Here is a 23,643-nt window from a genome sequence, read left to right as displayed (position 1 = left end):
CCCCACCAAATTCCCTGCTCCCTGATACAGGGCCCTGGAGAAGGCCTCTGCTTGCTGCTTCCCTTTACCTGCATGGGTGACAGCAAAGTGACCGTGTGTCAGGGGATCTGAGTGTGCTTGTTATGCCTCTGACGTGAGCCTGCAAACCCCTTCTTATCTGTGGTCTAAATTTCCGTTGAGAACATCACAGCCACCTGACAAACAATCAAAACTTTCTCATTGGGATTAACTCCCTCCCTACACCCTCCTTCCTATGTCCGCAGCCGCACACTTCTGCAGGTAGTGATCAGATGTCACAGATTACAGGCCTGATTCAGTCCAAATTATGCAGAGAGCTGGGGGGGGGGGCTGCTTTTAATTCCTCTCAGCTCTTTGCTGCTGGCCTTTTTTTTTTTTTTTGCATTTTATTTATTTAATTTTAGAGAGAGGAGAAGGGAAGGAGAAAGAGGGAGAGAAACTTTGATATGCCAGAGATATGTCCATCAGTTGCCTCTCACGCACCCCAAGCAGGGACCTGGCCAGCAACCCAGGCTTGTGCCCTGAGTGGGATCGAACTGGTTACCTTTTGGTTCATAGGCTGGCACCCAGTTCACTGAGCCACACCAGCCAGGGATGTTTACATTCCCAAATGGACTCCTTTAGATTTCCCTAAGCAAGTCAGAGGGGAATCAGGAGGGGAAACCAGAATTCCCAGCTAGCTGTCTTCCATCTAAGTGCAAAAGAAAATCTAGCATTAATTACCTCCCTTTGGGCAATGGCCTGGGAACCAAAGGGTTTCAAGTTTCATTCCCAGTCAGGGTACATGCTTAGGTTGCGGGCCAGGTCCCCAGTAGGAGCACAGGAGAGGCAACCACACACTGATGTTTCACTCTTTTCCCTCTCCCTTCCCCTCTCTCTAAATAGAAATAAATACAATATTAAAAAAATAATTCCCTTCCTGCCTTCCTCCCAGTAGAACTAGGCTACCTTCTCTGGAACCCAGCAGCCAGAAAAAACAGTCAGGAAAGAAGACCTATACTTGTTTTTCTGTTATTTTTCTTTTAAATTGAACCAAGACTTTTGATGTTCAAATATAAACCCATATCACCTAACTCATTCTCCTATTTCTGAAAGACCGGTTCCTAAAAAGGAATGGCTTGAGACATTCACATTAGAAGTATTTGTTGGCGTTCACATCTCTAGTTTTCTCCGGAGGGTTTCAAGAGGGGTCTTCTCTGTAGTTGGGGCATAGTTCTTCCCAGCTCATTTCACAGACTTGAACTTGCTGCTTAGTAAGCCAGGTACTCAGCAGCAACAACTGAATTCCTGAGCATTGGATTTAAGAAAAAATAGGCTGAAGTGATTTGAGGGAGGTGAGGTATGTGCAAAAACATAAAAAGCCTTTTGTGCACAGAAGGGAATGGATACATATCCCTAAAAAGTTCATAAAATTCAAAATCAGCCTTTCCCCAACTCAAGAGCATCAGGTCAGAAGTTTTCAAAAACCAGAAATGCAAGACCATGTTTTAGTACCATAATCTGCCCTCTCACTAGGTCAGACCTAATCTTGTGACCCTGAAGGACAATTTCGCTTTTATAACTAAACAATCAGAACACGCTGCTTCTAAGTATTGTTATAACACTATACTTTTTCCAGCACAGGAAAAAGATAAGAATGCTTAACTTACACAATTTTTGTTGTGTGTGAAGTGATGTAAGCAGTAGGCAAGAAAAAAAGAAGAACAAATAAGTAAAAAAAAAAGTTCTCTTTGGATTTACAGAATGTTGCCTTTGGAGAAATAACTGAGTATTAGAGGAATTTCCAGAAGGTGGTCAGTATTAGCAGAATACCTCCCTAGCAGGAATTCCGAAACCTGTGCTTCTACAGACAGGCAGTGGTCGAGTGTCTCTGTCCTTGTGCAGTGGCCACAGGCGAACGCACTCCGCTCCAAGCTCACTGAACATTCCTCCTCCATTTGTTTTCAACACCGAACCCAAATTCCACCAAAGCTAACAAAACTACAAATGCCATTCCCTTTGTTCCTGCCAAGGAGGGATTATTTTACAAATAAACGCACACATGTACCAAAAGGTGCTGTTAGAGTGGAAATAACCTGGTGTGGCACCATCATTTGCCGTCACAGTGGACTACTATGCAGCTATACAAGTAGGCTGAGAACGTCTGACTCTGATACGGAGTAATTGCTGAGATATATTCTAATGTGGAAGGAAAAAGGTGCAGGATAGTTTCCACAGCAGACAACCATTTGTGCAAAAAGGCAGGAGAGAGTATTTTTGAAAGGGAGAGAGAGAAACATAACTGTTTATGCATAGACACTCTAGGGACACAGGTAGAAGAAAACTTGTCACTGTATCTTTTTTTAATTCATTGATTTTTTTTTTAGAAAGAGAGCAAGACGTCGATTTGTTGTTCCACTTATTGATGCATTCATTAGTTGATTCTTGTAGGGGCCCTGACTGGGGATTAAACCCTTAACCTTGGCATGTGCAGACAATGCTCTAACCAACTAAGCTATCTAGCCAGGGCCACTGTACATCTTCTTATAGCCTTTGAATTATGTACACAGTGAGTGTTTTACCCAGTCAAAAATAAATGTGATTTAAAATAAAATCTGACAAAGTATGTATTTCACACCCTGGCTGGTATAGCTCAGTGGATTGAGTGTGGCCTGTGAACCAAAGGGTCGCTGGTACGATTCCCAGTCAGGGCACATGCCTGGGTTGCAAGCCAGCACCCCAGTGGAGGGTGCACAACAGGCAACCGCACATTGATGTTTCTCTCCCTCTCTTTCTCCTTCCCTTCCCCTCTGTCTAAAAATAAATAAATAAAATCTTTTTTTAAAAAGTATGTATTTCACTTGAGTGTTTGGATCCACACGAGTGTGACCCTCAGATAAAGAGTGCTTCCCTTTTGAGGCTGAGAGTTGGCCCACTTAATCCAGGAGTCCCCTTGCATCTAAGAGCCTTCAGGGGGCCAGCTCAGTCCAGAAGGAAGGCCCCATGGCTGTCCCGCGCCAGCGAATTTTTATCAGTTCACTGGGGGCCGGCCGGCCGAGGAGCCCTGGCTGCCTGCTGTGACGCCTAAGCCACAACAGCTGCATAAACTGGCTCTGCCCCAGCCTGACCTATTCCGGAGACAGGTCAGACCAGTGCACGCAGGGATAAGAAAACAACCTTCCTTCTCCCTGGTGGCGGCACCGGCAAGCTGCTCCAGCGGCAAAACCCGGGTGAGGGGGCCTCTCCGGCCCCCCAAATCTTTACAAGCCAGTCTGCTTTCTTTCATCCCTCACACTGCACCCCGAGAACATGGAAGTCCCAAGCTTTTGAAACAGGATAGAGGGACACCGAATAGAAAAGTCACTGAAATATATCCTCCAGCTTAACAAATTGGGGAGTTTCCTTAATATTTCTGAACTCAGATTTTAAAGGCGAGGGATTAAGAAGAATCGTGAACAGAGAAAAAACACACAATGTCATGTGCGGAACTGTAAGGACATTTAAGACGGTGAAGTAGACCAAAGAAGGGCTGTAATGAGAAATCAGACCAAAAAACTCCACAAGGCGAAGGGTTGCGGGAGGATTTCAGGAGAAAGAATGTATGTATGAAACTTATTTTCAAAAGGCAACTTGTTTGCCAATCCCTATTTAAGGGACTGAGGGAGAATAAAAAGTTGTGCAAAAAAAAGTTTGATTTGGAGGAGTTTTTAAAAGCCAAGTTAACATAAGGGAGAAAAGTAATCATTGTAGAACCAGGAGAAAACGTAATTTAAAAATACCTTGTGACATCTCAGTGAATAATTTTAAAATTTTATTATTTTTCCTGTCTATTAAAACAGTAAGATCTATCACATTAAGTAGTTGTCTATAAACTCTTTTTGTGACTCAGTAGAAGTGAATTTTGAGACATGTGTGTAAGTAAAAGTGGGTCTGTGTGTCGGTCTTTATTGTTGCTCCTAAACCCCCGAATTAAGCTTTTCATATGCCCTTGGGCAGAGCCCATCTGCCAGCAGGCTGGTCACTTTCTGCCCATCAGGGGTTATTCTTCCCGAAGATTTTGAGTTTTCCCACAGTGAGCGTAGTTTGCACATAACTAGCACTTATTGTTTTATTCTCCTATCAGCCTGGAGTGCTGGTATGACGTGGCCCATTGTGGACACTGAAGTTCAAGGGGTCACACCTGAAGGGTGCTTGGTCTCGATTTTAAAGCAAGATCAGTACTGCAAGAGCACACCACTTTTGCCTTGGAGACTGGACTCTTATAGGGCAAACAAAGACCTGGAAAGGGGCTGTAGAGCATATTTAGTCAAGGCAGTCAGGCAATACGCACTTGCTTTAGTGAACCTCTATCAGGAAACTGGCCAAGTGGGGATTCGGAAAGAAGAAACCTGTTGCTTTTCTTATAATAAAATGAATTGGACCAATTAATTTTCTTTAGTTCAGGTTAATCCCAGTCACGGTAATTGAGAGGTACATACAGTCATGCATACACCCTTTGGCCGAGATTTTCTTAACCATGACAATATGTTTTAAAAACTAGGAGAATTTTTAAATATGTGTTTGAAGATATACTCTATGAGTCTTTAATTGTTTAAAAATAAAATGTTTTCAAAGATAGACCTTATAAAGGAAAAAGGAAGATATTAATACTCCCACACAATGCCCAGGTGTCGGTTGACTGGTTATGTCTTATACTAGGGTTTGTCAATAATAATAATAATAATAATAATAAACATAAGAGGGCTCGGTGGCTGGACCAATCCGTAGGACCAATAAACTTTTATTTTTAACATATCTGTATACCTATAAAAATTACAAGCCTACAAATATAGGCTTTTTGATAAATGCAAATTTGTATGTGAGCATGCAAGCCTTTACTATGAAAGTACACAAAAACTAAACCAATTCCATGTTGCAATATAAATTGCACAGCAATTAACTGTCCTTTCTTAACAAGCCTACCCCAACTTACTTATTGTTTCCATGCAATGATATAAGACATTTAATTCTTACATCATTGTTCCTAGAACATGACTACTACCCTCTTATAAAAATTTTGAAAATTTACATGTAAGCCTCCATAAAACTACACTATTTAAAGTTTCAATGTGATCCTGGAAATTTTTAAATACTGAAAATCAGTGCTATTTCCTCCCCCTTAATCCTAGACTAGTCAACCAAGAAGAGCCTCTCATTCTTGTCACAAAGCATTTTGATCAGCTTTTTAAAAACTGGAATTAGATCCAGAATGAGAGTAAAATTGGATCCTTGAACTAGGTGTTGGTATTAATATACTATAGTAGATGGACAAAACGTGGCTAAATAAAAATACGTAAGAATCAAGAAATCGCCAAGTGGGTTTAAGCAGACAAATGCACAGCTGGTTTGTCACTGTCTGTCACAAGTTGTAATTCGCTGTATTGGGGAAGATTCCTTTCCCGACCATTGCACTAAGAAAAACATAAAAACTCAGACTACTTTGACCAAGTTGCTTCACCCTAAAAAGAAGGGGCTTTTTATGATTGTTGTCATTTGCTGAACCTCCTGCAGCAAAAAAGTTAAATGCTACAAACTCTGCTGTGAGTAACGTGCAAAGTAAAACTCTTCCTCAGGACTTTCCTTTGGTTGGTACATGCAACCAGATTCTAAATTTTATACTACTGCCCTTTGCTATGATACAATCTTGTTTTTAAAGAGAAGTGGCCACTTCCACAGCAGAAATTATTGGTTAGTTTTTTTCTTAGTTTTTATTAGGAAGGAAAATATACATTGAAGGTAAGAATTCATAAAACCTAGTATTCCTCAAGTGTTTTCAGCAAATACTTTCCATGGTCTTCATACCTTCCATAGACAGTGGTGACATTTCTAATTCATCTCTCTTAAACAGATGTTTTATAATGTCAATGAGCATTTTTGATAACTGGGCATGTTCCAATGACTTAGGTAGAAATGATACGTTTGTGTGTGTGTGTGCGTTTGGGAGCACAATCCCAACAGAGATAATGTGAGTAGAAGGTTTCTTAGAGAGAAAATGTCCAGATTCCAGCAAAAGCGCAACACTGTAGGAGCTGGGTGCTTGGCCCCACACCGCAAGGCAGAGCGGAGAGCCCAGCTGCACCACAGACCAGCGTGAGTGGGGTAAGGAAGTCTTTGGTGTGCATTCTCCAAGAGAAGAGCAACTCTGAAATTCCCTTTCACTTTCTCTGATCACAGTACCTCAGCTAAAGGCAGCCAGGTCTCTTACATTTTTTAAAATGATGCGCTCAAAGTTTTATTTTTTCCCCATCTTTTTTGAGATGTAGCTGACAAAGGCTGGTCCTTAAGTCAGTGATTCTGCTTTGGTACTGAGATCAGGCCCAACTTGGAGCTCAATTCTGTTGTTGCCCTGGCAGGCCGTGAACATACACCCTGACACCCAAGGGTGTCAAGGGAGAGTCACTGTAACTGTGTATGTGTATGAGATATACATGTATGTATGGAACATGCAACAAGGAACTTTCTGATGCTGCATCTGGACACAGGAGGAGGTAACCAAAGCAGATCTGAGCGGACTCACACTTCCAGCTTAACCTGCTTCATGCTGTTGCCCTACATCACAATGATGGGGACCGTATCAAAGGACATCTGAGTGTAGGTAGATGTTCCATGGCTTGGGACACAGTAATTGAAAAAAATGAGAAGATATCCATTAATGATTCTGACTCTTTATGTCAAGATACATCTCGTGCAAGAGTGAACAGAGAGAGTAAAAAATAAAATGAAATAAAAAGAAGCCCTTAGGCACAATGATTTAGTATTGAAATGAGCATAATCAGACAAGGGGATCCTGGAAGCCCTACACACAGGCAGGTCCATGATGCACAGCTGAATATCCAAAGTCTAACTCTGGCATAAATTTCATAAACTCACTTAGAGTGATGCACTGGAATTTGCAAATTAAGTACAGAGATGACATTTCCAAAAAAAATGCTCTTGCAGGAATTTTAACTCTCATAATAAAAGAAAAGCCTGTTCAGATATATCAAATACTTAAACAAGAGAAAAGAATCTAATCAGTCATCTAATAATCAGCAGCAAAAATAAAGTTCATAAAATCATTCAGGGAAATCTTTTCCCAGCATTCAACAGCAGTGCTGAGTATCAGTTAAGAGGCTGTGCTGTTCCCTTCAATTCTGATGACTCTAGAATGAGTAATCCGTAGCACCAATAAACTTTTATTTTCTGCAACTGGGTATAGTTTACTACCAACATAATTCATAGTGACCAACTTATAAATAAACTCTAATGATGCACAAACTACACACACAAACACATCTACCTCCTTGTTCTAGGGGGTTTAAAAATATACCTGAGTCTCATCTAACCGTCTATAAACACAAAAATAATGGAAACACAAGTAGAGAAATGCAGTCCATATAACTCTCATTCTCCTGTGTATTTAATTATTCCCTACCTAGTTTTTCATAAAAATCGGACGTCTTTCCTTTTACATCAGCCAAGCTGGGAAGGCAACTTCAGTGAAGCTTCCATGTGTAGAAACACATCGACATCCATTTAGCAGTGTTCATGCCTCCCACCAACTCCCCAAAGTGAAAATTCATTTGAGGATAAATTCGCCATCTTAGCCTAAGTCCTACACACGAAGTCACCATAGGATAATTAAAAACACCCCATGAACCTCTTCTCGGTGAACCCTCAACATGCAACTGGTTTCGGTTCCCATTTCTTAAAGGGAATCGGCCAGTCCTCCTGAGAGGTTTCAGAGAAAAAGGAGGATTTTCCAAGACAGATAAGTTGAAGTGATCCCGCTTTGATCTCAGCGGCTAAGAATCTCCCACAATAGAAGATGGCCGGTGAGGGGCCGCGCCCCCGGCCTTTTAACGCCTAACAATGGCATCAACAAACAGCTACTTAATCAATATTTGGCCAGAGCTCCTGAAAACTTCCTTTTCAGATTTTAATTCCTAGTTGTAAAACAACCCCAGAGCAACCCTTGAGATAAGGCATTAAACTGACTGCTTAATTGCCTTTTAGTGTCTTGTTAGTTCTATATCTACGTTCTTAATGGTTCTTTAATCTTTATTTACCGGCAGAAAGAAGTTATCTCAGGTAGACCTCACCGAACAGAACCTTCTGGGGCCCAGCCCTGGCCAGCTTCGCTCTCGCATCCTTTGTGTGTTTGCAGATGCGGTAGCTTTTTCACGAGTTATTTACTTATGTACAACTGAAACATCTAACCCCATAGCTAGGAAGGATTTTTGTGTGTGCGTCCTCAAAATACATGTGTTCGTGGACGGTGACGCGCGGTTGGGGGCCAGCCCGCCGCCCACCTGATCGATTCTGCGCACCGCCCTCTGCGGAGCCCGGGCGCACTTGCCGGTTCCGCCTCACCGCCCCGGTGCGTTTTATTGCGCAGCCCTGGGGACCCTTAAATAACCCTTCGGTCACCATTGCGCACGCGGAACCCCTATGTCCCCGTCCCGGAGCTATCGCCGATCAAATCAAGCTCCCAAATAAACATACGATTTCAAGCATTAATGAGAAAATCTGCATGTTTTCAATAAAGCTAGAACGTAAACATACAGCAGTCAACCCCGACAAAACAAACAAGCGAACAAGAGACGCCGACAGCCAAACGCTGCTGCCTCCTTCCCGACCGCCCCGTCCTGGAAAAGAGTGCGGCACCGTCTTCCAGCCTAATTCAAGTTCTAGCCCCGCCGACGTGTTTTTAGCTGTGTTGTTGAGCGTTGCAAAGGACTTCGGAAAACCTGTTATTTACCCTAAAGGGTTGATGCTGGGGTCACACTCGTGATTCTGACAAATGAACTCGGAGAGTGGGCTGTCCACTGTAGTCAAGGTTCCGAGGCCACCAACCTGAGACCTTATACCCCACGATTTCCATCTGTGGGAAGGTCCGCCCGCCAGCCCCTCGCCCACTCGGGGCGGGGGGAGAACCGGCCTCCGGCTGCTGTGGATTCCAGCGGCACTGCCGTCAGTAACCAAGTGCTCATCTCCTGATTCCCCTGGAAACGAAATACTACTTCAAGATCCTTTAGAACTTTCCTGCGTTTTTCATGGCGCTATCTTAACTCCCCTTCCTCGAGAAGAGCTCAGGTTTACAAATAGAATAGGACGGGACTTGAGCGAAACTTTCGTCACTTTAACTTTGTCAAATCGGGGGAAAAAAAAAAGCGGCACCGTTTTTCATAAATGTCAAAAAGGGAAGGGAGAGGTGTGAAAAAAGTGGAAGCCCCCACCGATCTATGCTTGGGGGTCTCTTAGATCAAGCTTGGAAATTGTTGCAAAAACTCCCACGCTCACTGGCAATTGTAAAACGGGGGAAGTCCTGCGTCTCTCCAGCCTCAATGAAAACATCCATCCGGGGATCTGGCCTCTCTCCCCCTGCACCCTCCAGCGCCACCTCGAAGCCGCTGCAACAAGTCAGTGATTGTAACGTTGCATCTAAATATTTAAGCGACGGTCTTGCAGTCGCGTGTCCATTTACAGTCCTCATCTGTCCTCTAATTCCATTACGGCACAGGGTAAAAATGTTCCCCAAAACTCACAAACAGGAAAAGCGTCACTCTGATGGAGGAGGAGTAAGAAGAGGAGCAGGAGGAGGAGGAGAAGGGGGGGAGATGAAGGAGCAGTTTCTATTGATTAGTCACTGCTTTGTGTTCAGGGCTTTCTTTAAAATAAAAAAAAGTGAGGAGAGGTTGCAGAAATTTCACTAATGTGAGCCTCAGGCAAGGGAGGAAAAAAAGAGAGGAGGGGGCGGGCTGTGTCTAGATGAAAGTGAGAAGAACATAAAGGAGGCGATTGAGTCGGCTGCAGCCCGGCGAGCTAAGCTGCAAGCCGGCCGAAGCGTAAGGGAGGGGGCGGCGCGGCGCTTTGGCGCAGGGCGCAGGAGTGGGGGCCGGCCCATTGTGGCGGCGCCCGCGGGCCGGGGAGGAACAGAGGCGCCCATTGAGTGGCCGCAGAGCGGGCCGTACCCGCAGCCCCCGATGCTGCGACCGGGACTTGGCTCCTCCGACTGCTGCTGCTCGGGTCTCCATGCCAGCAAAGGGCTGGGCGGTGGGGTGTTGGGTGTTCCCTGGCTGCGCAACCCTTCCTCCCGAAAAGAAGTTGGAAGAATGGACCCAGCAGGGGCGCACAGGCCTGAGGGCACCCCGTCCGTCCGCTGAGCTGCTTTTGGATTGGGCGAGGGACGAGGGAAAGTTGGGGAAGTGAAAGGGGCCATCTTGGGAAAGAGCAAGACCCTGGAAAGAAGAGCGAGGTTGGTTCTGCCCTCTGTCGGGGTGCCTCTCCCCTGCGTCAGACAAGCGGAAAGATGTCCCCTGGAAAGTCGGTTGTAGCGGCACCCTCAGGGCCCACGAGGAAGCAGGGACCTCCAGAGAGAGCGCACCGCCCTGGCCAGGGCACCTAAAGGCCCCTTCTGCGCCTCCGCCAGGGCGCTCAGAGGTCTTGATCCACATTCATTCTATTTTACAAACGAGGTGACCTGTGAAGTTTGACGCTCAAACAATAGAGGGGATTTTTTGAGGTTTCTAAACTTCCCTTCAAACTACTTTCCCCTCTCCTTTCTTTGCGCCCCTCTTGCCCTCCAGGGTTCACCTGGAAAAAAGAGCTAGAGGCGCTGGAGAGACTGACGCTGCATCATCATCCTTGACAACCCCAAATTAAATTAGGCTTCAGCTTCCGAGGTGTGTGCGTGTGTGTGTTTTCAGCGGTACAGCTCCCGCTGGGAAGAATACTCAGATTTTTTAAATGGTAGCAATTGCCCTTGAAAGGCAGCCGTTCCAGCTAGACGGCCCAAAAGACTAGAAACATTTTGTAGGTGAAATGGCCACTTTTTCCACGCTGGAGAGTCCATAAAACTTCCTGGCGCAGCACTATTGGGGCTCATTGAATAATTCATCCCTCATTGCAAGCCCATAATGTCTATTCGTGGCCCTTTGTGGGGCTGTTTTCTCTTCTTTTCTCCTTGAATTATAAAAAGGTTGCCTTCCTTTGTTCACATCAAGCTGCTGCGAGCCAGAGCTTTGTCTGGGCCGAGCTAAAGTGTGAGTTTCAATGGACTCTCCAGGCTTTGTCTCCCAAGTTCATCTCCAAGTGTAGATTGTGTAGAGAAGGCCTTCTTTGTAAAAGCTGGAAAAGTTGTACAAATGTTTGACCAGCTCATTTGGGGCGTTTTGTCTCCCGGACCTTGGCTGCCTGTGCTGCGAGGGAGCCGAGGATCTGCCGCGCCCCACACCTCCAGTAACAAGTAGCAAAGTTGTGCCTCCCCCACGTCCTTCCCAAGCCTCTGGGACTCTCTAGGCTCCTGGCCCCACTGCCCAGAGTGGCTCACTGGTTTGGGGTTGGCTGGTTTCTTGCTTTTCTCCCTCCCCAGAACCTCCATGCTGTACCTAGGCCTGGAATAAAACCTGTGTCTTCTCAGAGACTAGGAAAGGGAGGCACCCCTCTAAAAGGAGGGGCTCAGGCTGAGACCATGTGAGACCCATGCTTTCAAGGGTGGGAAGCAATCTGCCAGGATTTGGGGTATTTTTTTTTTATTACTGCCTGTGTGTTGTGCCAGAGCATCTAGGCTTCTGTTTACCCCCGAAGGCAGCCATTTGTACTTGTAACATCTACAACTAAGCATCCTTTTGAGGCTGTGTACTGATTTTGTGTTGGTTTCTAAAGCCCACGGGTCTGCCCAGGGGTTGGGCAAGGAAGGTAAACGAAAGGACCATCCACAGTCCTGCATGAGGGCCACAGACCCAGCTAGTCACAGTGTGTGACGCTCCACGCCCACCTGAAGAGTCGCCTTCTAGAGCAACTCACAACCCAGCCCTACAAAATCCAGGCCCCAGGTAAGGGCGACCTGGGGATTCTCCACACTTTGCAAACCTGAAGAGGTGCCAATCTGCTGAGGTTCCTCCTCCATACGGTCACCCCTTCCTGGTCCAACACAAAAAGGTCGACTTTCCTTGGGGGGGGGAGGGGCGGGTACCGTTAGAGTCTGGAGATGACCCACAGCACGAAAGGGCAGGCTGAACTCCGGGTTCTGAGGGAGAGATCTTCTCTTGGTGCTGACAGGTCACAGCCAACGATAAGTGGGTGGCCTGCGCCCTTGGGCAGAGAGGGAGCCTGCACTGAGGGTACAAAACCCGGATCCCTTGGGTGTAACCCAGAGCTTAGGCTGTTTTACTTCCAGACACACACAAATCAAAACCCAATCACATTTGAAAACCAATTTAAAACAAAGAAAAAGTAGCCAACTTACACATTTAGAAGGGGAGTCCACGTGAGGCAACTTTGAGGGCCCAGCGCCTATGAACATCAGGCTCTCTCTCTCTCTCTCTCTCTCCACCCCCACCCCCCTCACTCCCTCCTCCGACGTGCAAAACTTTTCCCGAGGGCTCAACGGTTCCCTCAACCTCGGAGGCATCTCAGACTGTCTCTCCCCAACCGCTCGGAGCCGCCCAACCCCGTGCTCCCGAAGGCAAGGCCCCGCACCTAAAACGCAATTCGAAGTTCTAGACTCCCGAGGCTGGAAGTGATGCAGAGGAAAGATGTATGAAATAGAGAAAGTAAACAGAACAGAGATTTGTGTTTTGATTGCAAGTGCGTCTCTCACTTGAAGGCGCTTGCCCGGTTGCAGGGGGCAGGCGCGAGGAGACCTGGACCCGAGCCGGGGCAGGGCCGACCTCCGGCTCCCCGCGCCGCTGTGCCCTGTTCTCCCAGGCGCCGGCCCTCCGCGCGCCGCCGCTTACCTCGCTCGCTCAGGATGCCGTCGATGCTGTGTTTCGCCTTCTTCTCGCTCTCTTCTGCCTCCTTCCTCTCCAGGTCGACCTCCTCCTCCTCGCCTTTCCCGAATTTACTCCTCAAGATTCGGCTGATGGAACTCACTGGGGGTGGGAGGAGGCAGGCAGCGCAAAGGACTGAGAAGTGCGGGGCGACGCAGGGGAGCGCCCGCACCTCCAGTCCGAGCCCCGGAGTCGCGGCCCCGCGGAGCTCACTCCTGTCTCCGCCTGTGTCGCGAGGCCTCCACGTTTGTCGATCACCCCCTCAGCCTCTCTTCTAACCCACCCCACCCCCATAACCAACACCTAGAAAAAGGGAGACCCGAGCCTGGGAAGCCTGCGCTTCTGAGTGCGGGCCAGGAACCGCCGTTTCTGTCCCTGTCTCCCAGCAGGAAGCGTTTCCTTCTCGACTCTATAGACAAGGCTCAAGGTCTCCAATCCAAGAGAATAGTCCCGCCAGCCCACCCTCCACCCCACCCCCCCTCCACTGCCACCACCTGAAGGCATTGGGCGGGCCCAGCGTTCCCGTTCGGGGAGGAAGGCCCGCAGCGGACCCTTCCCCTACAATTCAACTTTTTTTTGTTGTTGTTGGAGGCTATAAAGGGTTTCAATTTCAGCTGCAGAACCGTTTCCCATTGTAAAAATCAAAAGAAAATGCACTCTCCCCCTCCCCATTTATTTTTTCCAGATTCCAGTGTGGTAAACAAATCCATGCTCTGAAATATCTCGTTCTCTCAGTGGGGGGAAAGGGAGTTTCCTTTTAATTAAAAACAAACTCTCCTGAGAGCCCTCGCTCTCGGCATGTGCTCGCCCCTCTCTCCCTGCGCCACCCACGGCTGCCGAGGGGCGCCGGCTGGTCCCTGGGACCCTCGGGGGCACTGCAGGCCCGCGCGGATGGAGCCTTCCCTCCTCAGCGGACACCGCAAGGCCTCTGCGGCCCAGGCCCATCTCCTTTCGGTGGGGGTTACCAAAACATTTGTTTCTCTTTAAAAGGGAACATCCATATTAATAAAGGCTTGGCCCGCGCCTCTGGTGTCCTGCCCCGTTTCCTGGGCAGAAATCCTCTTCGGGGACCCCTCCGCGGCGGTCTCAACCCCAGGACAAGCAGCTCCGCGCTCTCTCCAGAAAACACTGGTTCGTGAATATTTCAGGGCCCTCGGAGGAGCCGGCTCCCGATGGCCCAGATCGATCATCGGGGTGATTATAGCTTAAATGACCCGCCCGAGGAATAGCGATTTATGGCCTCGCCTCAGGAAGACGTTAATGGGCCTGATACCTGAGGGTACGGTGTTTCGATCACAGACCGCATCTTTGAGTAATTTGTCTCGAATTTCCCAGCTGAACATGCCCGGGTTCTCTCTTTTGTATTCCTCAATTTTCTTCTCCACGTCAGGCGTTGTCACCTGCTTTAAGAGAACAAGCGGGCAGGTGTTGGTACCCAGTCCTCTGGGCGAGATGTGGTGGCCCCACTGCCTCGGAGCCAAATGCGTCTTCCCGCACCCCCTGGGGAGGTTCTCCTTGTTGGCAAAGGGGATCCCAAACTCTGTACGGCAGTTTAATTTTAGTTAGGGCCAGACACAAAGTCATCATACCCCGAAGCAACCTGGGGACCCTCCCCTCCCCCGATAAGCTGGACAATCTGGGTAAGTGAAAAAGTGGGGTGCACTTTCTGATCCCTGGAAATATGGCAAGGCAATTCCTTACACAAAGTCAACATGAAAATGAAACTAAAAAAAAATGCTTGCAAGAGAAGCAGAGAAATCAAGTTAGATCTGTGACTTTCACCTCTCAAAAGGAACACAGGATTTTAGCTGAAGTGAAGAGCCAAATGAAATGCGGAAGGCGAATATCTAAGTTTTCAAAAACTAGATCAGAAAACAAATGGGGATAATTTGAGAAACTGGCTCTTAATTTTTTTCCCATTAAAAGAGTTTCCAGAGATTCTTGGAGAGGTTACAAAGGGCACTGAGGAGGGAGGTGGTATGCAGGGCGTTCAGAAGTCTTAAGTTTACCAGAACTCTCCTTTTGATTTTGCCCTGTGGCAACTACAAAATTATATTGTGTTTTGCCCACATTCAGGAGAAAAGGCAGGCCCGATGTAACCCCCTCCCACTTAGCCCTAGACGGTAGGACTCTCTCTTTTCTTTTTTAAAATGGAACCAAAATAATTTGAGTAAAGCATTACACCGGTTTTTGTTGTTTTTTTTTTAAAGTCATTGGCTCATTTCAAAGAAAACAAATGATCCTCTTTTGACTTTTTGGAAGACAATTTGGACTGGAAGAGATTGGGGACAGAGGTTGGGAGAGAAACCATTTTTTAAAAGCAGAAATGACTCCTTGGATTAGTTTTGTGAATGGAGGTGCAGTCAGTGGAAACTAGGCAGCTACCTGGGGAAGGAACCAGCAACAGGTGGACACCTACACTTTGTTGTTTGCCTTTGAATATAATGTGCTGAGGAATTACAGGGTTCAGGGCAATAAAATTATACTGAGTCTTCCTTACAAAAGGGCTGGAGTTTTCCCTTGGAGTTTATCAAGGAGCCTCGGCTTAGCAGCAACGAAGGACCCCCACACCGGCCACACACACACACACACACACAACACCTCCCTAGACTTGAAAATCGTCCCTTGAAAAGTCCCAGATGTCAGTCCTTCCCCCAAGCCTGCTCTTCCCGAACCCCGAGACAGCAGGCTCAGAAGCCTTCAGAGCCAGCTCGCTTGCTCACCTTGGGCTTGCTGCCGCCGATGGCCCCGGGACGGATGGAGCCGGTCTCCTGATACCTGCACAGGATCTTAGAGACGCAGCCGTGAGACACGCGCAGCTGGCGGGAGATGACGCAGGGCCGGATGCCGTGGTGGGCCATCTCCACGATCTTGTGGCGGATGTGGTTGGGCAGCGGCCTGCCGTTGATAAATACACCGCCGAGCTGGTTGACTCGGCCCTGGCCGAGGGGGGTGGACACTGGGGGCAGAAGGTGAAAAGACAGTCAAAAGGAAAGTCATTTCAGGGGAACTGAGGGGAGCGACCAGAATGATGAGGCCGCCTAACTTCGCACCGTGTTGATCAATCCGAATGGTACAGCCCGGGCACCTCCACTGCCCACATTCAGCTCCCAGCCCCAGACCCCTTTTCAATCGCATTTATTTAGAGTATCAAGCCATTCAGGGCCACATAATACTGTGTGAAGGGAACAACCAGGGCAAAATAACTCGTGCCAGAGAAACTGTCTTCCCTTTCCGCTCAGGTAAGGTGGCACCTCTGGGGAACACCAACGACCCTGCGGCGGGCAGGAGGTGCGTCTTGCTCAGGAATCAGCCTCCTGGTAGTCAGAAGTTCACCCAGGCTCCAGCCTCCTGGAACTCTGCTCTCACCAAATTGTCCGACTAGCGCTGCCCCCTTTCTAAGGCACCTGGAGGAGCTGACAGCCTTTGAGATTTTCAGCTAAGAGTGCAGCAGCCACGGGTCAAAAGGAGTCCCAAAAGGAGGCCGCAGGTGGCAATGCTTGTCACCTGTTACATCCCGGGACAGGGAGACAGCTGGACTTGTGCTCAGGCCCCCTTGCCTCCAGCCACGCTCTGGGTGTGACATTCCACTCCGGACCCAGGGCAAAAGGCACTGAACCCGCGTTCCGCCCCGGGCGCCTCAACCTCTCCAACTGTCAGAAAGGTTTGGGCTTGCAAAACACTTCCTGCGTCCCGGCGATGAGCTGAACCGCAGTTACCCGAATGGGGCATGGAAATTTCAAGATGCCGCTTAAGAAGAACGAAACTCTAAATAATGAATTAATGCTCAAAACCCCAAGTGCGAGATCGCAGGCCTCGATTTCATAACTTTGGGCTGGCAAGAAAATTCTCCCACAACTTAACAAGAGTTTCGCAAATATGGGGGAAACCGGGACAATCTGGGGACAACTTTGGGTGCACAGAATGCAGAGAAGTTGCTTTCTGGTGCTCAGAGGCTGATTCAGCCCTTCCCCACCATGCTTTGTGGACCCGCCTGGAGCAGGCCCGGCCGCCAAACTAACTGCACGGGCTCTTTTCGAGAGAACCGCGCTGAGTTTGCGGAGAGAAAATCGGCTGTGGCTCTCGCCCTGACTTCCCTCCCGGGGTAAGGGTGCCCAGGCAAAAGTGTCCCTGGCAGCGCCGAAGGAACCTTCGGAGATTGCGGTTGGGCGGAGTAGCCGCGGCCCAGTCCGGGGCTCCGGACGCCGCTGAGGCCCTCGCTTACCTTCCAGCGGGAACCCGCTGCGCGGATAGTTCTGCCCGGGGCCGGGTCGCATCATCCTGGGTACAGCTCCAGCCAGCGTGGTCATCCTAAGAGCAGTTTCCCTTGGAAATTATATTCAAGCGAAGGCGATTCAGAAAGGCAAGAGCGGCGCTGGTGGCCCTCGGGAACTCCCCAGAGAGTGGGGAGCCCCTCCCCAAAAAGGCTGGAGAGAGGGAGGGCCGCGGCGAGGAGGACTGTTCGCTTCTAGTCCAGGGAGAAACTTGAGGTGGAACCAGGCTGGGAGGCCCCTGAGTCCAGGATCGGGAGCCCAGGGCGGAAAAGTTTGGTAGGAGTCGAGGCGAGTGGCCCCGTGGCTTGGGGCGCTGGGGAAGGGTCTCGGCGCGCCACAGCGAGCCAGGGAGGGGGCGTGGGGCCCGGAGCGTGGCCGGCCGGAGTCTCCTCCCGTCGTGACAGCGAGTGCGGGGATCCGGGCTCTGGAGCATTTATTAGTTCTTTCACCCAAAGCTTGGTCAGGAGCCCTGAGCTGCGATTGGCCGACGGGGAGACCGTCCCGGGTGGCGGAGACACGCGCTGATTGGGCGACAGCGGCCACTTTCTCTTCCCATCCCCGGCGGTGCCTAGGCCTCCGCCGGCCCCTGAGGGACCTGCGCTGCTCCCCTTCCCCGGGAGACAAGGAGAGACTCGCAGAGACTGGGAAGGGCAGCCCGAGGGAGATGGCAGCTGCTTAGAGTGGAGAGGGGTCCCGTCCCTCCGTCTCTGTTTGTCACTCCATGTACTTCGTGTTTCTCTCCTTGTCTGTTTCTCTGTCTCTTGGTCTCTTTCTGTCTCTCTGTGTGTCTTCCTCCGTCTCTGATTCTATTCCTCTCTAGGCATCTATGTCGACATTTCTCTCTCTCTCTCTCTCTCTCTGACTTTCCTTGGCTTTACTGCCACTGGAGGGGGTGCAATTCCATCAGAAGGCATTGAGAACCTAGAGACATGTGTAGCCTCCCTTCCTCTGGTCAGTGCCCCTTTGGCCTAGGCTTGTTAAGGGGACCCTCCCCGGTTCCTCCCAGGAGGAGTCCAGGCTGCCCCGATCAGTTCTTTTGTCTTCTCAGTCACCAGACAGGGGTACTCTGAAGCCCCAGCAGATGTGGGGGAGGCCTGGGGCCTGCTAGTCGAAGGCTTGGTGGGGAAGGGGGGAGGGAGGAAGAAAACTGTCTCCTCTTCTTGATTGAAAAACCCACTCGATGAAGCCCCAGCTATACATCTCGATGTATAGATCCCAATGCTCTGGCAGAGATGCGTCTATATGTTCAAGTTTTGCCCGGCTGCGGCATTTGTTCTCAGGAATTTATTATGGCATTCAGACTAAACTGCTGGAAAAATAAAAGGAGTGAAGTCTTGGCTAGGAGCTGAAGTGTCCCCAGCAGGGTATGACGCCAGGAGTGTTGTAAAGACTGTCTGTCCTTAGAGAAGGTACCATTGTGCATAGCCTTTTATTTATAACTTGGTAAGTGCCAGCAAACTCGCCTCCTTCACACCCCCAGTGCCAGCCCCGCGCCCCGCGCCGAGCTTTATTCGCTGGAGTCTATTCAGGGACTGTCACTCCAGGGCTGCGAGGTATTCAGGGCCTTAATCAATCAAGAGGATGAGAATCAGGCAGGTTTTTCCCTTTGAAATAAAGGAAACAATGACCCCTGGGCTTCAAATTCCCCCTTTTACTTTTACAATTTTTGAATTTTTCCTGCTCTGGCGGTCTCCACCCCTCTCTTTTTCAGTCCTCCCTTCCCCCAACTCCTTTGACAGTTTTTAAGTGAACTCGGTCTCCCAACGCCTTAATTAAGGCAAACTCAGAAGGCAGGATGGGGACGGGGTGAAGTATGGCTGCGCAGTGGTCTTCAAGTTGGCCCTTTAAAAATCCACTCCCTACTGGGGAAAGCAGGAAGCTTTGGTCTGGGCTCAATGTCAAAAGACTTGCTTGACCTAAGAGTGGCCAAGACAGGCCTCTGGAGAAGTGCAAAAAAATTGTGGACATCCCCTCACTATGCTTGCACAGGGCCCCATGTGAAGCCCGGTACAAAGAAGAGGTGATGCTTAGAATGGACCTTTGTTCAACCTGGCTTTGTAGAAAATGATTCAACTTGTCAAGGGGAAAACTGTCTCATTACCTTTTCGCACTGGCCGGGCAACTGAAGTCTGTGTTCTTGCCTCTTAAGCCCCTTTTCAGGAATTGCGTCTCAGGAGACGGACTTTTTCCAAGTTTTCTGTCTCCAACAGGTTTGAGTGAAGCAGATAGAGCTTTTTTCTGGAGTCAGCATTAATTGTTGGGGGAGGGAAGTCCCGAAAGTGTCTTTCGAGAAAGTAAAAGGAACTTCAAGTTGTGGCTAAAAGGAACCTAGGACAGCGGTAAGCGGTTAAAGAGTGTCGTGGGTTGTCTCATCTTTTTTTTTTCTTTTCTTTTCTTTTTTTGCCTATGGCTTCTTGTTTTCGGGCCCTCCGGGTGCTCTCCTCAGAGCGCTGTATCTGCGGAGAGCCGGCCTGTCCGGGAAGGAGCGCGCTGGCTGTAGACAGACTCCTTCTCCCGGTTTGCGCGTCCTTGCCGAGGCGATAGAGCCGGGAGGACCTTCGAATGGAGGAACTAACCGTAGGACCGGATCTTGAGTACGGGCATCCACACACCGACCACCACTTGCTATAAAACTGTGCAGATGGAGGCCTCCAGGGTGTGTGGGGGTTGGGGGCCTGCAGCTCCGGGGTTCTCCTGCCTCGCCCCTGACGGAGCGCTCTGAGGTTTATACTAACCACAGGGTTAGCTCGGCCCTTTCCCACCCGGCACTGGTACCGGCCAGAGAACCCCAAGAGCAGGCAGCGGGGCCGAGACGGCTGCCTGCCCACTTCCAAAGACCTCAGGAGTTCAAATTCCCTGAGGTTGGCGTCCCTGAGGTTTGACCGGAGAAGGCCAGGGCAGCGATGTTGGCTGGGGCTCCCTGGCCGGTCGGTGGCGCCTTCCGAAGCCACGCCAGACCAGGCCCAGCGCCAGCCGGGGTACCGCCACGAGATACGAGACGCGGGAGGGCAGGGTGGTCCCAGATTTCCCCGACTGGTTTCGAAGGACGCACCCCGGTTCTCCACGCAAGTCATGCCTTCCCTATCTCCGAAGCGTGGACCTCACCTACTTCTTCCCAAGTCTCTCCAGAAGCCAAAGGCACCCCCTGCCCACAGCTCCCTGGAGCGGGGACGGATTCCCCACCCAGCGCCCCTTCCCCTGCCCGGACCCTGGGAGCCAGAGTCCCCGAACCAAATCTGGCCACCGTACAGGCTCTAAGTGGCGAGAGAGTGACCCGGCAGCGGGCGCGGAAGACGAGAGCGCCTGTGCCTGCAGCGCTGACCCCAGGTTTGGTGGACGGCATTTCTCCATGGGGACGAATTACCCAGAAAGCAGCCAGAGGGGTTCTAAGACCGTTCCGTGAATGCGCTGTGCTTCCCACCCCACTCTCTGTGCACGTGCGAAATGAAACTGGAGTTTTGAGGACAAAAGTAGGATCATTTAATTTTGAAAAGGGGACTTGTCACTGCCTCCTCTGCCCCCAGTTTCGGAGGCACTGCAGGTACAATAAACAGCGGCTGCATGTGCACGCTCGGGGTGGGGGCGGTCATGCCTCCTTTACTTGAAGGTCCTCCTTCTCTGCGGGTTTGGATGCAGTCCAATCGCCGGGGGGAGGGGTGTCAGCTTGGGCCGCGTGACATTTTTCAGGGCACAGCCCCATGACTGTGGGAGCCGGGGAACAAGTGTTTCGTGTCCTATGGACTTCTCTGGTCTCTAAAAAAGGTAGCTGGACTCCACTTGTAGCTGGACACAGGCTTTAAGAGGAAATTATGATCTATGTAAAATAAGGTCCCTAACCCAGGAGGGTATCTGCTCCTGCTACCCAGGCTTCCTCCCCACCCCCATCTGGAGGGCTGACCGGCCTGGCCGCCTTCCTGGTCTCAGGCATCACTATCAAGAAGCTGTCTGAACTTTGAACCAACACCACAAAACCATGAAACCCTCAGTTTCGAAGAAAGGCTTTCTCCCGTGTTTACCGGGAGGAAACCTAAAGGCCAGGTCCTGGACCACGCGCCTCGTACTGGATGCGATGATACCGGATCAGGGACTGCGCGGGTTAAATCCGCCGCGCGTCGCAGCCTGGCGCAGCGGCCCTCATTAGGCACCCGCCGTTGCTTGTCAAAAGCTTTGGCGCCGCTGTTCTCCCCATTGGAAAATCAGCCGGGATGAAGGGATGAGATCGGATTTAGGGACCGGATGAGGATACGGGCGCTGCACCGAAATGTGGGGTGAGGCCAGCAGCAGTGTTTTGGCCCCCGTGGTGCCCCGGCCGCTGGGGGAACGGGCCAGAGCGTGTGAGAGGGCTCTCAGTAAAGAACATATGGTTTGTGGGAAGAAAATAAGACAAAGTAAAAGGGGGAACGGGAAAAGCCAGGAGGGGAAGAAGGGAGACGGAAATTTTTGTTGTTATTGTTGTTAAAAGGCAGAGAGGGAGGAAGAGAAGGAATATCAAGACAACTTGTCACCTTACAGACGTTTGTTTGGTCCTGCAAAAAATATTTTAATGCAAATAGGGAAAACAAGACTGTAAAGCCTGAATCTCCAGGGGAAAAATTGGCTCGTAAAAATAATTAGAGTAAGTTCCCTTTAATCTTCAAAAAATGTTCTCCCCAACTTGGTAAGACTCCATGAGGGAAATTCGGTAACTGCTCTGCTAGCTTGTGTATAGGCTGTGAGCCTACCGGGTACTTGAGGGGGGGAGTTAAGCATTGGGGGGTATACGAGGGGAGGAACTGGCTGGTACTGGGGGAGCCTGGGCCTTGGGGGCAAGAGGAATCAGAGTGGGGGCAGGAGCAACGTTGGGAGACTTGGTCAGTACTGCTGGGAAAGCTGGAGGGTCTGTCGGTTTCCCTTGATGTCTGGAGCAAAAAGGAAGGGAAGTGACCACTCCAAGAACTTCTGCCTCAGGATGTTTGGCCCCGTTTTTGGACACAAAAAGCCCCGACTGTGGGTCCCCCTCCTGAGGCCCTGGGAGTTCGGAGGACCGGAGTGAATGGAGGTCGGGGAAGCTAACAGGCCTTTTGCTTGAGTCAGGCCGGGTCCCTCTCTCCGCTTTCTAGTGCGTGAACCGGGCGCCTGGAGCCGCCGCCCGTCCCCGCCTGATCCCCTACAACCCTGCGGGAAATCCCTGCCGAGTGTATTTCAGGAGGCAGATGGGAGGCGGGTCCCGAGAGCCTAAGGCGGCAGAGCCCTGAGTGAGGCCAGGACCAATGGCCCGCATGTTTTTAAAAGTGCCCGGGGGCCAGAGACTGCGCGGCCAACCCAGCCAAGTAAACGCAACAGGCTGGGGGAGGTGAGGGAGGCCGGGTCCTCCGCAGCACGGCGGGCGGGATGCGGCGCGAGGCCAGAGGAGCGCAGGTGAGCGTCGCGAGGCGGATGCCGGGACGAGCGGCGCGCGCTACCAGACTCGGGTCTACCTGGGGCTAGTCGGTCGGGCCCTGGGAGCCCACAGTGGGAAGACAAGAGGAGGGACCCGCGTGTCCTGGGACACAACCCCTCCCACCCCCTTAAAAAGGGGGAGAGAGGTTGGGGTGGGAAGGAGAAGAGAAAAAGAGGAAGGAGAAAAAGAACAACAAAACCCAAGGGACGCTTGGGCCCTTCCGATGTCTAGAACTGCACTGCGTTAAGTTCCTTCCTCGATTTTACACTCTCTCTCCCCATCTCCTTTCCCCCGGGAAAACATCAATTTCCTATTTTAAACAAAGTTTATCTTTCTGGAGATTAAACTTTAAACTAGCCTGGGATTTGGAGGCGAGGGGTGGGAGAATAGTTTTGATTTGGGAATTTGGAGACGGGAGAACCAGGAGGGGGGAATCCAAAAAGATTTACAAGGACCACCTCCAAAACCGAAAACGATGAGAAGAAGCCGGCGGCTGCGGCGGCTGAAGGCGGAGGGAGCACGCCCAGGACAGAAGCGCAGACCCCGCGCGACCCGGCTGCCTGGTGCGCTCTCAGAAAGCTGTTTCTGGTCCTCTCGGCGGCCTCGCACGAGGTCATCCTGTCGGCTGTACTTCTATTTCCCCCAGAAAACTCCTTCAGAGTCCCAACGCCCAGCCCGAGGCCAAGAGTTAAGACAAGTAGCCCCAAGAGGAATGAGGTTCAGAGAGTCCTTTTTTCCCCTCTCTCTCTCTTTTCATTTCTAAACGAAATCGAATACTATCTGGCTGCAAAAATATATATCACTGGCCCAGAGTCTGAAAGATTAACATTTGGATATGTAGGAAATGTAATCTGCATGGCTAATTGATTCCCAGCGTATCAGTTTAAAGGATAAAGATCGATATCTACATGATGGATACTGTATTAATAGGGGCATAAATAAAGGCCGAAAAGTCGTTACCGAAACCTTTGAAGCCGCTTCCCGCCTCCTGGGCCCTCCACGCGGCCACTCCGCCTCCCCCCTCCTGGCCCCCGGCCCCCGCCGGGTGGGAAGCACTTGCTTCCCGCACCGGGAAGGAGGAGAGGCTTCGGCTAAAGCCAGAGTGTTTGCCGTGTCTGTGCTCAACAGAGAGGCCGGCACGTTTTCTTTCCTGGGCCGCAGC

General features: G+C 50.2%; 1 protein-coding gene across 2 annotated transcripts in view; it reads right to left on the bottom strand.

Moving 5' to 3' along the window:
- Positions 1-17,098, bottom strand: part of PAX3 (paired box 3) — an 89,994-nt gene extending 72,896 nt beyond the window's left edge. Inside the window, exons 1-4 of one of the 2 annotated variants that reach the window (XM_037147493.2) lie at positions 17,014-17,098; positions 15,512-15,747; positions 14,062-14,191; positions 12,756-12,890 (exon numbers count right to left, since the gene is read on the bottom strand). In XM_037147493.2, coding sequence (XP_037003388.1) covers positions 12,756-12,890; positions 14,062-14,191; positions 15,512-15,747; positions 17,014-17,098 — 586 coding nt within the window. The remainder of the gene's footprint in view (positions 1-12,755; positions 12,891-14,061; positions 14,192-15,511; positions 15,748-17,013) is intronic. The other variant, XM_037147494.2, reaches the window with a different exon arrangement.
- Positions 17,099-23,643: the final 6,545 nt, after the last annotated feature.

This window comes from Artibeus jamaicensis, unplaced genomic scaffold (assembly GCF_021234435.1).
Source record: "Artibeus jamaicensis isolate MK-2021 breed Jamaican fruit bat unplaced genomic scaffold, CSHL_Jam_final contig_1015, whole genome shotgun sequence".
Classification (NCBI taxonomy): Eukaryota; Metazoa; Chordata; class Mammalia; order Chiroptera; family Phyllostomidae; genus Artibeus; species Artibeus jamaicensis.
The sequence above is the reverse complement of the archived record's forward strand: the minus strand, read 5'-3'. Positions and strand labels throughout refer to the sequence as shown.